Source organism: Eumetopias jubatus, unplaced genomic scaffold, assembly GCF_037043125.1.
Source record: "Eumetopias jubatus isolate StellerSeaLion01/CBP00866 unplaced genomic scaffold, mEumJub1_p1.0 scaffold_13, whole genome shotgun sequence".
Lineage (NCBI taxonomy): Eukaryota > Metazoa > Chordata > Mammalia > Carnivora > Otariidae > Eumetopias > Eumetopias jubatus.
Genome location: NW_028274819.1, coordinates 25,720,236 through 25,738,497, shown reverse-complemented (window position 1 = coordinate 25,738,497; position 18,262 = coordinate 25,720,236). Strand labels below are relative to the sequence as shown.

At 45.9% G+C, this 18,262-nt stretch overlaps 1 protein-coding gene across 2 annotated transcripts in view; it reads right to left on the bottom strand.

Moving 5' to 3' along the window:
• The window catches only part of PAMR1 (peptidase domain containing associated with muscle regeneration 1), a 72,158-nt gene that overhangs the window by 51,931 nt on the left and 1,965 nt on the right, over positions 1 to 18,262 (bottom strand). For both annotated transcript variants that reach the window (XM_088017601.1, XM_088017599.1), the window contains exon 2: positions 1,289 to 1,465. In XM_088017601.1, coding sequence (XP_087873727.1) covers positions 1,289 to 1,465 — 177 coding nt within the window. The remainder of the gene's footprint in view (positions 1 to 1,288; positions 1,466 to 18,262) is intronic.

Below are 18,262 nucleotides of genomic sequence, written 5' to 3'. Positions count from 1 at the left end.
AGTCTGAGGCTGTGTCCACACGGGCCTCCAGGCAGATAGGCACGTCAGTGAAAAAGGACAATCACTGTCCCCTGGATGGTGGGGACAGAGAGCAAAGGAATGCACACTGTGTCCCGCTTCACCCTCAGATGCTCTCCTATTACTGGGACCACCTCCTCAAAGTCCAACTCTGAGCCAGAGCATCATGCTTGATCTCTGCCCTTCCTTTCCCCATGCAGCCAATCTCAAATTGTTGTCAATTCCACTCCCTCACATATCTCTGAAATCCTTCCACCTCTCTCCATCCACAGGGCTTCTTCATTCATTAAGGTCCCCGTGACCACCCCCTGCCTTCTGTCCTGCCTTTCCTCCAATCCTTTCTCCATACTGCAGCCGCAGAGGAAATCAGCTCTCGTGTCTTTACACAAAGATCTCTGATGTTGCTAAAATAGCTTCAGGAGATACCCTGAAGTCATCGCACAGCTTGCAAAGCCTTTCAGGGTCTGGCCCTGTTCTCTCCCTGAGATTGTTCTCTTATAATCTTTTCTTTTTGTCTCTCTATCACTCTCCATGTTTCTCATCTCTCTCTCTCTCTCTCTCTCTCACACACACACACACACACACACACACACACACACACACACACACACACACACCCCTTTGGCCAGACCAAGGAACAAGGAACATGCAATTCCCAAAACCCGATGTTTTCTCTCACCACAGGGCCTTAGCACATGCTCTCTTCTATGGCTTGATCTCTCTACCAGATCCCCTCCACCCTGTTCAGTTTGCTGCTTCCATCTTCGGCACACATATCACCTCCTCCAGGAAGCCTCTGCCGCCCCCACCGCCATCCACACTCCCATGGTACCTCATGCTTCTCTCTCACAGCGCTCACCGCACTGTATTGCAGCTGCCTGCTTACTTCTCCATCTCCCCGGCCAGGCTGCAAGCTTGGGAAATGCAGGGAATTTGTCTTTTATTTAAATCATTGTATTCCCAGTATCTGATATGGTCCATAGGGGCTGCTGAGTCTTTCGTTAAATGAATGAGTGAGTGGATGAATTCACAGCCTTATTAGGGTAATGGTGAAAAGGGTCCTAATTTTTCTACTCCCTGTGCCTGAAGTTAGAACAGTCAGGATTATGCCACTTTCAACATCATGGCCTCGTAGCCTCTGATACCTGCCTTCAACATCATGGCCTCGTAGCCTCTGATACCTGCCTGCCCAAAGTTAAGCGTGCAGCCTCTTCCCATTCACGACCTCAGAAAACATGAAGGCAGCCTGAGGCCCCCATTCCCCACTCACCTGGGTGAATGAGGCAGGAGTCACACTCATTCTCCTCGTTCCTGCAGCAAGGGATGGTGTAACCCACTACTTCCTTCTTTCCGGGGCAGACGCACTCAATCTGATCGTATTCACAGCACTCCCGACACATGATATTCCACTCGGCTCCAGGGCAGGCTTCATTAATGACTGTGTACTCTGAAATGGGAACCAGCAGCTGAAGACAGAGGTTCTGGTAGGAAGCAGTAAGACCCGTAAGTACCCTGTAGCCACAAAGCTACCTTGCCTTACAAATGCATCGCCCTGCCCGAATGATAGAGAAGGCCCTGTGAATTCTTCCTAGGCCAGTGTCTCCAAAGTAGGGTGGCCTAACCTGAAGGGTGTTCAAAACCATCCACTGGGGCACAGATGAAATTCTGTTAAAAATAGTTTCATTTTTATTTTTTAAATTAAAAAAAACAAGGAAAAGAACTCATGTTTTATCAATATATAATCTAAGTGGATAGGCACATAAATAATTTATAAACAAGCATACATTTCTTGAGGGTCTATGTTCATTTCTATTTTTGCTGGGGTATATCAGGCTGCTGTTTACAGCTACATGGGTCACGCACTGCACAACTCCAGGAGGAACCATCCAACTGAACGACTGTCCAGCACAGCCCAGGCACTGGAGCCACCAAACAAGTTTGGAGAACACTCTCTAGATTAGGCCATTCAAGTTCAAGGCTAATTGCCAAATAGAGACCATGTCATTTCCTCCAAACTTGGCTCCTCAATTTCGCAGCATGCCATTTTTATCGTATCTTCAAAGCTAAAACCAACAGAAAAGACAAAAAGTATCTTAATTAGTATGTTTGGGAGAATTTCAGTGCTTTACCAGGGTGAACTCATTGGCAGAACTTCATTCAGTCCCCAAATACAACTGAGTGTTCTTTCCCATGAGAAAAAAAAAAGGAGTATTCCTTTCTGGGTAGGACTTCTGTCTTTCTTTCTTTTTTAAAACATACCTTAAGTAAATGAAAAAGAAAAACCATCTGGTAAAATCTATAAGAGGAATCAGTCGGCGGCTGCCCAGGGGAACCCAGTCCAAGAAACAGACTGAGCTTTGATTTACTCTTCTTTCTTCCCCACTCTCCATGTCTAAAAGTTTTGCACAAAGACGATGATTGAAGAAGAAATAGGTCAGATATTTGAGGGAGAAAGTGAATCTGCTCTTGTGTGAAGCCTTTCCTTAAAACCCTGGGCAGGGATCCCCCAACATGCTTTGCAGGTCCACATAAACCCACAGTAGCATCTGCAGTGGCTTCTAACCTCTTGAATTTCACCATTTAGCTTTCTATTTTCCTCCTGTAGATTTGGAAGTCTGACACTGAGTTGATCATCCTTAATCTGCCAAGTAGAACCGTCTAGAAAAACCATCACCATCTCCTGTCAGCCTGAGGTCATAAGAACATTCTAGCGTCAAAGAAAGGAACCACTTGCAGAATAAGGGACAGTTCCCTAAATGGAATAAATTTAGCTGTATGAAAAATGCTCTTATTTCTTTTTGCACAAACTTTGGCAGACCAGCCAAGATCCTCACACTGGCATTTGGGAATGATTAGGAGAGATTACTGTGATAGTGTCACTAGTGAACACTATCTTTCACACTAGTGAACACACTCTTTCCCCCACTACTCTGTGGGCCTCTGCAGGACAGACACCAGGACAGACTTAGCTGAGCTTCCCATGTTTCTGATATCAGCTGGATGATATGAATGACGTCTAAAATGTACACAAGAACTTGATGGTTAAAAGTGAAAAGGGGCAAGAAAAAACACAAGGGTGAATCTCCATTGTATTTGGCAATCAATCCTTAGAAATGACACTTAAACATGAACAACAAAAGAAAAACAGATAAGTTGGACTTTATCACACTTTAAAAATGTTGTGCAGCAAAGGACATTGTCAAGGAAATAAAAAGACAGTCTACAAAATGGGAGATTTGTAGATTAATAAATATGGATTTAATATCAGATTAAATATTTGATATGGGTTTAATATCAAAAATACATAGAGAACTCCTACAACTCAATCACAAAAAGATAAACAACCCAAGTTTTTAAGTAGGCAAGTAGCATGAAGAGGTATTTCTCCAAAGAAGATAAACAAATGGCCAATGGCTCAGATGGCTATAAGAAAGGAAAATAACAAGAGTTGGCAAAGATGTAGAGCAACTGGAACCCTCACGTATTGCTGGTGGGAATGGAAACTGACTGATGCAGGTGCTGTGGAAACCGGTATGGTGGTTCCTTCAAAGGGAAGCCTAGGGGTGCCTGGGTGGCTCAGTCGGCCGAGCATCCATCCGACTCTTGGTTTTGACTCTGGTCATGATCTCAGGGTCATGAGATCAAGCCTTGCATTGGGCAGCACGCTCAGAGGAGAGTCTGCTTGAGGATTCTCTCTCCCTCTCCCCTTGCCCCTCCCCAGCTCACAGGTGCACATGTGCTCTCTCTCTCTCTAGAATAAATAAATCTTTACAAAAAGAGGAAGGTAAACATAGAAATACCATACGTCCCAGAAATTCTACTCCCATGTATATACCCCAAAAATAAAAAACAGGGACTCGAATGGATACTTGTCTGCCAATGGTCATTACAGCACTATTCCTAATAGCCAAAATGTGGAAAGAGCCCAAGTGTCCATCAAGAGATAAGTGAATAAACAAGATGTGATCTATGATACAATGTTACCCAAGAGTGGGGGATATTACTTAGCCGTGAAAAGGAATGAGACCCTGCTACATGCTACAGTATGGACGAACCATGAAAACACGCCAAGTGCTATGCTATGTGAAAGAAGCCAGTCACGAAAGGACAAAGATTGTCTTGAAAAAGTTTTGGAAATAGTGGTGATGCTTCACAACACTGGGAATGTAATTAATGCCACTGAGCTGTATACTTTAAATGGTTCATATGGCAAATTTCACATTACACATATTTTGCCACAGTTTTTTTTTTTTTAACATAAAGAAAAGTGAGAGAAAACAAAATGCTGAGAGTCTCAGGCACTGGGGTTAGACAGACCTGGGTTTGGAATGTCACCTCTGCTACTTACTGAGGGTCAGACCTTGGCTGAGTTACTTTACTCACTCAGCTTCCGTTTACGATCCAGTAAAATGAGTACATTTTCTCCAATTCAGGGGCCTGCTTAAAGGACTAAATCAGATCATGTCCATAAAGAGCTTGACACAGTGCCCGGTATGTAATAAGCATTCAATAACTAGTAGCTTATAAAGGAAAAGAGCACAGGACATCCACATTTCTCAAGGATCTTATTTTTTAAATGTATAGCACATCAGTTTCTTACTTAAAATGTTTGTGTTGTTCCCCACTGCATTTGGAACAAAGCCCAAATGCTCCCTCCACTGAGAACCCCTCACTCCCTATCCCTCCAACCCTTTTCTTGATTATGGTCTCCCACTTTCTACAAGTTTCTCAAAACCACCAAGCTCTTGCCCACCTCAAGGCCTTCACATTTGCTTTTCCCACTGCCTCTGTTTCATCCTTTAGGGTTCATTGTAAATGACACCTGCTCAGAGAGGTCGTCAGACTTTCTCACCCAAAGTGCATGCCCCCGCCCACCCCTCCACGCTAATTTCTACCACAGTAACCCAGTCGTTCCCTTGCATAGCCCCTATCACAATTTATACTCACTTTCCACGCTTCCACTTACTTGCTTATTGTCTACATCCCTTACAGGACCATAAGCTAGTAGGAATCACAACTAACTTGTTCACGACCATAGGGAAGGGTCTGGCACACAAGAAGCACTCTATAAATACGTGTTGGATGAACCCGCCTTAACGCTAGACCTATGCTACCCTCTATTCAACAGTCAAATATTTCCATTCACTAGGTCTGGCTTGGAACTACAAGCCAGGGGAGCTGGCTTCACCCCATAATTTCCTAATATCAGAGCTGAGGTACTTTCCATCCATAGAGAATTACTTGGAATAGCTGGTCCAGTTTGCCTGTCTTGGGTCCAAATCCCTTGTCTCCAGCCCCCAGCTTGTCCAGCAAATATGCCTGTGGGGTGTGGCTCATGTCTTACCCCCTCCCTCTGTTCACCTTAGGGCAAGCACTACATCCTTCTAAGTTTTCTAAGAATTTAGAAACACTAATAACTCCCAAGAGGGCAATGATAGGATAAAAGTAATTTGCAACTTTTATAAGACTTTATATTTAAATGTAGAAGGCCAAGTAACGTCTGCTCTACTCCAACAGAGAGTGAAGCCTATCTCCCCCTAAGCAGCAGGCTTGTTCACCTCTGGCCCAGCCATGGAATATTCTGGGTCTCCTTTTTACCCAGGTATTAATTCCCTAAAATGCCTTCATTGGCATTTCTTTTAACGTCAATGAGCAAGCTCCCCTCTGCCCTCCCAAGCCCATTATAGTAACTTTATAAGTAAGGTCCAGGGCATTGTATCATCTTAGCCAAAGGGAATGATCCCCGAAAGCCCATTCTGTCCGGCAGTTCAGCCATCTGGCTCCTTTTCAAGGACTGTGTGTGTGGCATACAGAACAATGGCCCTCCCAAAGATGCCCACATCCTAACCCCCCCAAACTATGAAAATGTTGCCTGATATGGCAAAATGGATTTTGCAGATGTAACCAATTTAAGGATCTTGAGATGGGAGAAGTATGCTGGATCATCCAGGTGGGCCCAACGTCATCGAAAGGACCCCTATAAAAGGGAGGTAAGGTGGTTAGAGTCAAAAAAGGAGATGTAACTGCAGAAGGAGAGACCGGACTGATGTGCTCTGAAGATGGAGGGAGGGACCACAAGCCAAGGAATGCAGACAGCTTCTGGAAGCCAGAAAAGGCAAGGAGACAGATTCCCTCCTGGAGCCTCCAGAAGGAATGCAGGCCAACCAATACCTTGATTTTAGCCTTAAAAGACTCATTTCAAACTTCTGACCTCCAACACTAGAAGATAGAAATTGTGTGTTTTAAGTTACTAACAAGTCTGTGGTAATTTGTTACAGCACACTTTGAGAATTTGTGTCTTCTCAAAAAAAAAAAAAAAAAGGTTGATCCACAGCAAGTCATTTAACCACTGAGTTTCCCCACTGAGCACAGTGCCAAGAGTATGCGTGAAATGATGAATCCATTCTTTCATTGCACAAGTATTTACCAAGTATCCACGTGCCCCAGTAGGAGGCTGGGTGCTGGGATATGATGGAGAGAAAGACACTGTCCCCAGCCTCATGGAAGTCACGGCTTTACAGAGGAGGTGGCTTTGGGCAAACAGACCCTGCAAATACACAAGCACCAACCATGATAAGGAAAACGTAGGATGCTGAGAACAAATGGATCGTCATAAAGGGGCATTAGCACCAAATCTACAGGACTCATGGGCTCAGGGGGATTTAAATCAAATCACAGGTAGACACCTGTGGAAGTGCTAAGAGGAAGCAATGGTTTTAATGGTTTTGTGACTCGAGCCTGTCCGCTCTGGTCTGGCAAGTCCATCACCCTTCTTTCTCCCCAGCTTTAACAGAGACAAGGAAGTGCTCCCAAAGTATATGTGTAAGAAATAAATAGGTAAGTGAAATGTTCTCTAAGAAATATTTAAAGTTGACCACCTGAAGAGATTTAAAAGCACAGTAAGCAGACAAAAGCAATATCCTAGACTTTTTTTCCTCCATTTATTAGAATTATCTTTGCAGAAAGGGCATATTGGTCATTTGGCTTTAGCTGCACGGATTTCAGGGAATTTCAATATGGTGCCAAAGACCAGTTCCAGAAACTAGCATTGGGAGAAGCCCCGAGAGCAGAAGTTACTGAATGTTGTCATGTGTGTATACTCAAGCACGTTAGCATTTGTGTAACTAAAGTGCTTTTATATTGTTTGTGCAATTGAATCTTCAACAGGACCCAGTGAGATCAGTAACATATTTTCTTTTAAGTTAAAAGGATGTAGCCCTGGGCGCCTGAGTGGCTCAGTTGGTTAAGCGACTGCCTTCAGCTCAGGTCGTGATCCTGGAGTCTTGGGATCGAGTCCCGCATCGGACTCCCTGCTCAGCAGGGAGTCTGCTTCTCCCTCGGACCCTCCCCCCTCTCATGCTCTCTCTCTCATTCTCTCTCTCAAATAAATCTTAAAAAAAATAAAATAAAAAAAGAAGGATGTAGCCCTACTTTCTCACTTTACCAGTGAGGAAAAGCACTAGGGAGGAGAAAAAGTAAAGAGAAATGTCAAAGTTTTTCTAGGGAATTAATTCCGGGAGGAAGAGAGGTCAGTGGATTGTGGGCCTAGGGAGCAGGTGAACATACCTGCAGCTCAGGGGGAAACAGGCCAAGACAACCACCAGCTTGACCAGCTACTGGAGGTGAGCACATCTTACTTTGCTTTCCACATTTAGGAACAAAGCCTAATAAAAGCAACCAAGGTGTCCCATCAGTGCTTCCCAGGAAAGAAGCACAAAGAAAATGCCCGTGACAAAATCAAGCTCAGAGAGTTCTGGGCACCGTGCACATTTATTCATCCCAAGCTCTTCGGTTGGATAAATTTTTTTTCTTTAATGAAACACAACACATTTTAACATAAAAGATTTCTTATGAGAGCTTCAAAAATAAAGTCATAAATAGAGGAATAAAAACTATTCAGGAATAATGATAATATTTTGCTGTCCATCTTTCCAGTTGTCTTATTTCAATGGACATATATATCCACATGTAGACACTGACACATGTGGACACATAGTCTTCTTCCCCAAACTGGTAACATATAATGTTCGGTGTTAGAAACTGCTTTTTTTTTTTCTTTTCTCAGATCAAGGATGTCTTCTCTTGACACTGCATAGTCTTCAAAAGTGGTTTTAAATTGCTGCATAATTATCCCATGTGTGCAGGTGCCCACCCCTCTCTTTTTTAAATCAGGGCCAATGAAAGCAAGAGAGTCACGAAGGAATTCGGTATCCTGAGCTCAGCCCAAGTGGCCCCCTCAGCTGCCTGGGCAGAAGCCATCCCGGTGTCTCCTAACCAGGGTGGAGAGTCCAGTTATATTGGTCCCGCTTTGCTTCTTCCAGAACTCACTTTGGAAAATGGAAGGCACTTCACCTCCTGGTCCTGCTTTAACAATGGGAATACAGAAGCAATGATGGCCACACCGAGCCGGCGCAGGCTCAGCTTTCACAGAGTGGCGATCGAATGAATGAATGGGTGAAAGAAAGCTGCTGACGTCATCGTCACCATCCTCATGTTGCAGGGTTCCTTAGCAGCCTGACAGTCCACCTGGAGGCTCTCCAGCACTGACCTCTCTCTCTCTCTCCTGCTGACCAGGTGGGGTACAGGGAATCGCTCAAACAGCAGGTGCTCGTCTCCACAGAGTGGCGGGGGGGGGGGGCAACTGTGTCCCCCGAAGCGTAGTCTCCAAGTGCCAGGTGCTCAACACCAGATTTTAAGGAAACATGTTGACACCGATGGCCGTTAAGGTCCATCCGAAAAACTTCAGAGGATTCTTCGGGAAAACAGGGGTCAGCCTATTCCTTACATGATTGAAACATCAGTTGTCACATTAAAGGCCCAGGCCGAGACCATCCCAGAAGGTGGCAAAGAAAGGGACTTTCATCCTGTGCCCACTCCTCCTTGATGTCGGAACCCCTCTTTCTGTCCACCAAAACCTCCAAGTCCTCCCAGCTAACCACATGTAATTAACATTTCTACCAAGTCTTTACCACCCTGCATTCTATAAACCTCCTGAGACCAGAGGGAGGAAAAAAGATGTTTGCCTCAAGGGGGAGATCCGATTAGACAGCTTGGGCCCCTCAGTCCCAGCCCCCCTCCACTGGTGAGATCTGCACTCCCCAGACTGAGGACAGCTCTGCAGCCCACAGCTTTCCTGACTGCCCCAGGGTCTGGCCACCTGCTCACAGGATCACAATCGATGACAAGCAAACCCCAGGCAGGCAGGACTGTGAGTCAGGGAATAGGGAATGCTTGCTGACTCTGTGTCTCCTCCTGAGCCTTTGAGAACCATCCTGTCAACCCGAGACCCTCAGTCCCCGCCTGGCTCGATTTCCCACCTCAGTGACCTCAGGCTGCCCCCTCTCACAGCTCCTCTTGTTAATGAGATAATGATAGCTGTGGAGTCAAGGTTTTCATCACCCCCTTTGGGTACCAGGAGTGATAAAACTTTTAATGGAGTCCATAGAAATCTGGTTTTTAGGTATGCATACAATGGGGAGGGACAGGGAGGCAAAAATCAGTTTGTCACTTGATTTCCCTGCTCACCCTTTATTAAGCACACTGCTCTACACTGGCTCTTCGTTCATCCTTCTAGGCACCCTGGGTCCCGGCAGCCCCAGGGAAAACGTCCAAGCCCTGGGCCCATACCCGCTCATTGAATCCTCACAGCCAGCCTTCAAAGTAAGTCTGATTTTCTTCATTTAACACATGAGGAAACTGAGGAACACACAGGGTAAATAAACTGCCTCAGGTGGCACCGTTTTCAGGTGAAAGAAGAAGGATCAGAACCCACATCTTTCTAGGGTCAGAGTCTCATTCCTTCCAACATGCTACCTTGATCCTAGAGAGTTCACACCTCTGACTTTGCAGCGATAAGAATGCAGCATTGATGAGACGGACACATTTGGGAATCAGACCACCCAAATGTTAATCCTGAGTCTGTCCCTCTCGTATGCTGCTGGACAATCGTAGTAGACAAGACGCCTTAGCCCGAAGCCTCAAGTGGATAGGTGTAAAGTTGATGGGGCTGTTGACGTCATTGTGACTGAAGAAGGCAATGAGCAGAAAGGGCTTTGAAAGAAAAATTGCAGATTTATCAAGACAATACCATTCTTCTCTGCAGCATACAAAGCCACCCCATCTTGGGCTGAGGCACCGATGGCTAAGGGAGTGAAGGGGCTGAGTAATAATGTCTTCTCCTGAGGCCCACACATATGTGGCATTTTTAGGCAGTATGCTCATATTGAAATCGGGGCATTCTGAGCTCCTCCCCTTGCTTCTAGATCCCTAAGATCCCCTCTTCAGACACCTACTTAAATAGGACAGAGTTTACTTCCTGCTGCTTCTCTTCTAGAAATAGAAATTCTACATCCATAGTCAAAGGGAACAAAACCTAAACTCTGGCATTTGGCAGAGCCCCCAGTTGCCATTATCCTCAACAACTGCGGTGCTGGAAATCCTTGAAGGACAGCTGCTTCTGGGTTATTTCAATTGTTGGAACATGAGCTGACTGGATCTTATTTTTTTAGTAGAATTGGCTACTATGAACAAAATTTAATAATGCATCTAAAAGTACTTGGCAATAGAATTCAGCCAATATGACATCAACTGAAGCATTAGAATGGCTAAGTTAAAAACAATAAAACTTAAGCTATCCCCTAAAAATCCAATGTGGATTTCCCTGGACCCAAGAATTCTACAAACTATCCCCCCGCCCAGCCCCCAGTCTTCCATACTTCCAAACCCGTCCTTCTGAATCAGAGCATGTCGAGGCCACACAGGAGTCTTGGTCGGCCACATTTACCTCCCCGCCAATAGCTTCCAGAGTTAGTGTTATTGACTTCATGTCCACAGTCAATGATGCCAGGCAGAAGGCAGATTCTCCTTCTACCAGAGCCAGCTAGCCAACAGCATAGGTCGAGTGTGGACGGAGGCTAAGTGCGGATGATGCGTTTACGATGGTATGTCCCATTCACTAAACCCTAAGCTGGCAGCAGCTATGGGCAGGCGAGCCTTCATTATAGTTACCTCCCCCAGCTCTGCAGGCTAGGATCTGATGAAGGGCAACTTTTTGCCTGAGGATTCCTGCCTCGCTCCACCCTTGAATCACGACAGGGGGTCAGGAGCAACATCTCCTGTTTGGGACGTGAGGCCACTGACCCAGAATCACCTACTCTGGAAAAACCCTTGACCGCTCGACCTCTCAGTCCCTGCAAGAAACTACCGCTCACTCGTCCTGTTTCAAACATGGAGAAACTAAGGCACCACATGAAGAAGACACTTCCCCTAAGGTTGTAAAGTGGATGCATGATAAAACCAAGGGAAGGAAGCAAGTCTCAAAGAGAGAAACTTACGTTGACTCTTTAGGGAAGTTTTTTCTGACAGAGCCACCGATGAATAGCATAGGACTGTAGCCTGAGGCAAAGAGGGCCTCAAGAGGACCTTGTAAGTCCCCTCCTACTACAGACAGAACACCCAGTATTTCCTTTCGATTCCCTGTGAAACGTGTGCTAGTGGGAAGAACAGCAGAAGGCAGAGAAGGAGACATCTCTAATTTCCTGAGCACTCCCTTTTTGCAAGATGCTTCACTAAGCATTTCAAGTCAATTCTCATTTAACCCCTGCAATAAACCCAAAAGACACTATTACCCTCAGTCTACAAGTTGAAAGGTGGGAAGGCCACATGAAAGAAGTTAAGGAACTTGCCCAAGAAAAGCAGCCATAAACGACAGATTCAAACCCTGGCCCATATTTTAAACCACAATACTGTACACCCCACATATATACATATTCATACAGACACATACATCCACATCTCTACTTTTCTGCGTACGTGTGCATTCAAACAGGGACACAACCACACCAAGGATGAACCCCACAACTATGGCAACTGAGGCCTGAATCTTCGCTGAGGTCACGGGTGACTCAAGTCCACTTAGGTAGGATACCCCTTGAAGGAACAACTGGTTTTATGCCTCACCCATTGCCACTGTAATTACCCAGTCTGAAACAAGTCAGGGCAGAGAAAGGAGGCAGCCAATGCTAGGGCCAAGGGAGAAGCCATCTTGCATGACAACATGAACAATATTTAGCAAAGGCAGGAACAAAGAAGTTCCCAGAAACAGCAAGCAACGGGTTGATGAGCAGCTCAAAGTCATGTGCTGTCGCTATGGGATACGGCCCCAACCTAAAGAGCCCAGATCACTTCAGGATGTGCAAATTAGGGTCCCAGTGACTGGGCTATCCCAGAGCCAGCATATACCAGGGTTGGAGACAAGCCTCCGGGTGTGTGGTGAGGCAGGTGGAGTGGAGAAGAGACGGTAGTTGGTGATGAATGGTCCTGGGCCCCCGGGGATTAGAAGAATGCTCAGACAGTCCCCACATTTGGGAAGGGGAGACTGTGTAACTGTCACCAAGGATACAATCTAGCCGGAAAGTCAGACCACAGCCCTATGGCTCCCGGGTACTGCCACGTCACCATGGGCACGCATTCATCAGATTCCATTTGTTCAATGATCCCAGACCGACCGCATTACTGTCAGCAACCTGAAGATGAGAAATGAGTTTTCTCAACGAATCATGCAGGTCAGTGCTGGCGAGGATGTTTCTCAACATGAACGGGGCATCTCCAAGCTCTTTCACCCTCTTGAGGAGCACTAAGCGGCTAGGGCATCAGACTTCCCGCCAGGCGCTCAGCAGAAGTCTGAAGAGAAGCCCATGTTTCACGGACTTTCAAATTCCCTCCTTCCCCTATCCTAACGGTGAGGTATTCTTCAATGTCGCATTCATTATGGGCAAGAGAGCAGTTTTCCAAACTATATTCCAGGGAGTACTAATTCCCCTGGATAGTATAAGGTATGATGTGGAAAGAGGTTCTGTGCTTAACCTTATAAAATGCTAATCACAGCTTTCTTTATACAGGGCTTTGCAATGTCTATACATGCTTTGTGCGTAGCCAATCTCCACATCCCCCAGACTCTGTTCATCCTAGGTTTTGGCTGTTTATTTTTGCTGAAGCTCTTCCAGCATTAGAATTCCATGAAACCCACTTTGGAAAACACCAGACTGGACCATCAACTCTATCAACGGATTGCCAGTGCCTTAAGCAAAAGGGCTCTGTCTTATTCACCATGGCATCTGCAAGCACCGAGGATCATGTCCGGCACCTGGTGGGTGCATGAGCAAGTTTGCTGAATAAATACCTGAACGTGGACACAGGACGCATGTGTGATTTCCAGGGAAAGGTGAGCGCTGACAAAGAGTGATGTTAGAAACGTCTCTTGCTGGGACACTGTGGGAGTCTCAACCCTGTGGTATGAAGAATCCATTGGGTCCATTCCTGGTGAATATTTTGGTTTCTTGCAGTTAGTAGTTCATTTCCACGAAGACTTGGGATGCTCGCTTGTTCTGTTCCACCGGTGGGCTGGACCAGGGGAGCTGGGTTTGCCCAGAAGGGAGAATCAGGCAGTCAACCACCCACTGGGAGGCAGATAGCCAGACCAAGAAGTCCTGCAACAAAGGTTCTTTACTGGCAGCCAAGCCCCGCCCCCCCTCTCACATCCAGGTGAGCCAAGGGCGTGTGGGAAAATAGGGGTGTAGACATGACCAGCTAGAAGCTAAGCTCAGGCAACTTGTCCTGGGACATCTCGGGTGTGTTTCACTGTTGCTGTTGATCCTGAGGTAAGATTCCAGCATAAGGGGGATTCACTGATCACCTGCAAAGGGATCCTATGAAGTAAGTGAAGGGGGGACTCTGAAAAACACAAACACTTTAGTTCCCCAGAGTCTTCAAATGATTCATTTGATTTGAAGCAAACTGGGCCAACATCCCCTCCATTTAGTGGTTTTCCATTAAACTGGCTGGAAATTTTTTTTTAACCAAGCATGAATTCAGCTTATGAGGACAATTGCTGTGTCTCCCCATGAGCTAACGTTGCCTGAATGTGTTCCTCACTCCGTTCTGGCGGCAGCCTCAGTTTTCCAATCACCAAACCAACAGACCAGACTTCTACTCACACAGATACTTGCTGCCAAACCACTAACTCTGCCCTCTGGAGCAGCCAGGACCTCAGAGAGGATGGTGATAAAGATGCCCGCCCTGCAGGAATAAGGGCATGTGTCCAAATGCAGAGGCAGGAGAGTGACAGAAATAGGTGTCCTCTTTTACTGCCCAGCCAATGGGGGCACTTCTCTTACCTGCTTGACATTAGTGTCAGGTAGACATTAGGTCCTCATTCAAGGTTGAAATGAATTGGTTAAAACCCATCTTAATGTTACTGGAAGGGGATAGTGTCTCCATCACCTGCTATATCCATCAGCTGCGTTATGCCAAAAAAAAGAAGGGAAAAAAACGCTTTCCTTTATTCATTCCGGGCCTGCTTCTCCCATTCCTCAGCCGGTTTACACATTGATGATCTTGACAGAATAAATCCATAAAGGAGCTAAGCTACAAAGTGTCAGGGCTGGACGTGAAACATGGCTCATCTTTAATTCTGTCGCTTTGCAGACACATGAGTCTAATTATAAAAGCTGACCATGAGACAGAGAAATCCTCACTTCCTGTGCTGAATCAGACTAAGACACACGATCCTGGGGACAGCTATCCCAGAAACTGGTTAGAGTTTTGGTCTGCTCAGCGCCTCCTTTAGGACATTTAGAGTGTCCAAGGGATAACCAGATTTCCCTACTAACACCATGCTCCTTTATGATTCAGCCAGAATACAGCCAGCCGATCTACCAGAGCTGGAGCCAGTGCTCACTGTGGCAGTGTTACGGAGTATTTCAGGGCGTGTGTTAATGGAGTCAGACTGTCTGGGTTCAAGACGCGGATATCCAGACATGTGTGACCTGGGCAGGCACTCTCTGCCTGAGTTCCTCCATGTGTGATTAAATAAATTAAATGTAAAGCACATAGGACAGTGCCTGGTATTTACCACAAACTCCACAAATCATTTAGGTGGCCAAACTTGCAGTTAGATCCCTTATCTTTGACAGGATGGGAGGCCGTTTGGTGCTTCTGTCATCAAGGGTGAAGACTTTGAGGTATAACCCCTACCCACTCTTCTTCAACCCACATAGAATTGCACCCAAGAAAAAATGGGCTCTGTGTCTGTCTCACATATAATTGCACCCAAGAAAAAATGAGAGGAGTGGAGCTGAGTGGGGAGTAGTGGAAGTCCCTCTGATTAAGAGAGGAGGATGTCTCCAGCCAGCTCTAATTCTCTGCCTTCCTTGGGTGGTTTTGTTTATAAGTAGCAGGTTTCCTTTTTCCTACATTATCACTTCTTTCTCTCTACCATAAAACTAATACTTTGGCCCAGATCTTATGATGGCTGACAAACAGAATTCCTTAAACGCAGACCAGGCTTGGAATCTGCTAGACTTTCTGCCACTGATCTGGTAGTTTTCAAAGCTCCAGCTGGCCTTGGGGTCCTCTACTCCGTGGAGTTCAGGAACTGGAAAACGTAAACACTGCATTTCCCTCACCTTTAAAATAAAAAAAGAGGAGAGGGAGCCGGGCTCTTGTGACTTTCCCATATCCCAGAGTGAGGGTGACAAGTCCTCCCCCATGTGGGGGGATGGGGAGCACAAACTTCCCCCATTTATCACCGAAATGGCACCTCCCCCAACCTGCACATACCCCAAATTGATGGCAGCTTCTAGAGCTGGTCTCAGGAGAGGCAGGTAGAGAAGTTTCTCTTGCATGGGGATTGGCCGCCCCTAGCGGGGCAGGTGGAAATAATTTCTCACTTAAGACCCATCATTAGATTCCCCCAGACACCATTCTCTTGGCCATTTCTGTCTAGCCATCTAGACATCTAGTAACCCAGATATAAGTGACTTTAAATCAAACCTTCAGTCCACACCAGTGGTATTCCAAAGCTCTCCCTAAGACTTCGGGATATTTCTGAGACACTCCCATGCCCAAAGGTGCTTTGTCCCCAGCTTATAGACCCAGACACAATACCCAGCCTCATCCTCTGTTTCCACCAAAAGCTCATGCTCAAGGACACTTATGGGAATAAAACATTTTTACCGAAGAGTGGGTGGTCACAGAGGCTCTATGTGTTCTACAAAACGTAAAATATATTTACGTTCCTTCTTTTAAAAGTCCTGTCAAGCTACTCAACCCCCGCTCTCATTTCTCCCCATTCAGCACTCAGCCCCCCACCTTCTGGATTTCACTCGCCCATTCTACCCCACCCTCTCAAGAATGGCAGTCAAAATCTCAAATGCCAGTAGGGAGTGGCTGGCAACATATGTGTGGGTTGAAAATGTGGGGTGTCTGGCCATAGAGGGGGCCAGCCTACCTCAAAGGATTCAGGTTCAAAACATGTTAAGCCTAGTGTCCTACTAAATACTTTTGCAGGCATTTTGACCCAAAGACTGCCAGACCTTCAGCTCTACAGTCTCCCTCTTTGCCACAGCCACCCAAGACAGCACAATGGTGCCACCAAAACTGGAGCTGGCAAGGACTGTCCCCTACCACGCATGTCGTGAGGCTGCGCCAAGCGGACATGTGCATCAGCATAATCGATCCATCCGTTAGATGTGTGGGTTTAAGTCAGCCAGGTACCAGGTGAGCTTGAGCTCAGGAATTGGACAGTCTGGGCTCACCCCACGCTCATCTGCCTTTGTATTCTTTTTTTTTTTTTAATCATTATTGCAGCAAAATATAAGTAATGCAAAACTTACCATTTTAATCACTTTTAAGTGTTCCATTCAGTCTCTCTTGCAACCAGCACCAACATTCATCTCCAGAACTCTGTCATCTCATAGTGAAACTCTACACCCACTAAGCCCTCACTCCCCCCAGCCTGTCTCCCCCCGCCCCTGCTGGCCACTGTTCTACTTTCTCGATGAATCTGACTGCTCTATATACCTTACATAAGTAAAATCATACGGTATTCATTCGTCCTTTGTGTCTGGCTTCTTTTACTTAGCATAATGTCTTCAAAATTCAACCCTGTTGTACCCTGAACTTTATTCCTTTTTAAGGTTGATTAAGATTCCAGTATATGTATACACCACACTTTGTTTATCCATTGATGGACATTTTGGGTTGTTTCTCCTTTTTGGCTATTGGGAATAATCCTGCAAAGGACACTGGTGTACAAAATCTATGTTCAAGTTCCTGCTTTCAGTTCTTTTGTGAATATACCCAGAAGTGGAATTGCTAGGTCAAATGTTTAATTTTTTGGGGAAACCATGCCTGTGTATCCTTGAACAGGTCACAGAACCTCTCTAAACCCCATTTGTAAAATGAGGATAATAAGAGCCCTACCTTATCAGCATGGTCTGAGAATTCATACATGTTCATGTACAGCATTTGGCTCACAGACTGGGCACATCATCCATTCCTCTGAAATTAAGGTACTCACACTAAATGACCTCCAAAGTCACTCCCAGCTCCCAAAATCCATGATCCCATCAGATTATTTTCCTGCTAGAGAAGCCAAAGCTCTCAGAGTATAGATCAGGGGAACACTGTCTTCATGGTCCCCACAAAAATCCACCCTAGCCAAGATGGCCCAATTTTCATAGCTCTCTCCTTGGAATTTGCTAACACATCCCATTATCAACCAACATCGAATTTTTTCTTGCCACTCCACTCCTTCCCCCTTGCTTTCCTTCCACATTCCCTTTCTCAGCTGACTGCTCCTGCCCACTGAATAGCTGGGCTTCAAATTATCTTCCCCGGTTGCCTTTATGTTTGTTCCCCACAAGCTAATGCCTGTTGGAAACAACACTTGCAAAATTATCCATATTAAGGTTTCATTCCCCGGAGCCACATATTTTAAATGAGTTTCTCCTCTTCGGCAGGATCCTGCTGGCAGGGCTCCTGCTATTTGGTGAAGTCAGTGGAGTCGGGTTTCTTCGCCCCCCCATGCTGTTTATGTTGGGTTATCACTTGGCCTAATGTTTGCATTCTCATCCTCCAACATGAGTCCCGTGCCGATGAGCAACAACCTCCTGTACCATCCCAGTGGATGTTTATGTTTCATCAAAACCCCTCTTTGTACAAAAGCAATGAGATGAAATCTGCTTTCAGGCTTTTCTAGACCCGGCCAGATTCAGCATTCCAGCCGGGAGTGGACTCACTCACTGCTTGAAGAAATATTTTCCTTCTCGACTCTATTTCTCCATCTCCTCCTCTGAAAGTGAACTTTCAACAACCAAAATATCCTCACTAGACACGTGAAGTTGCTGGAAGTTGCTCCCCGGTTCGGTCAGCGGCTTGACTGCCAAGAAACCAGGCACCCTTC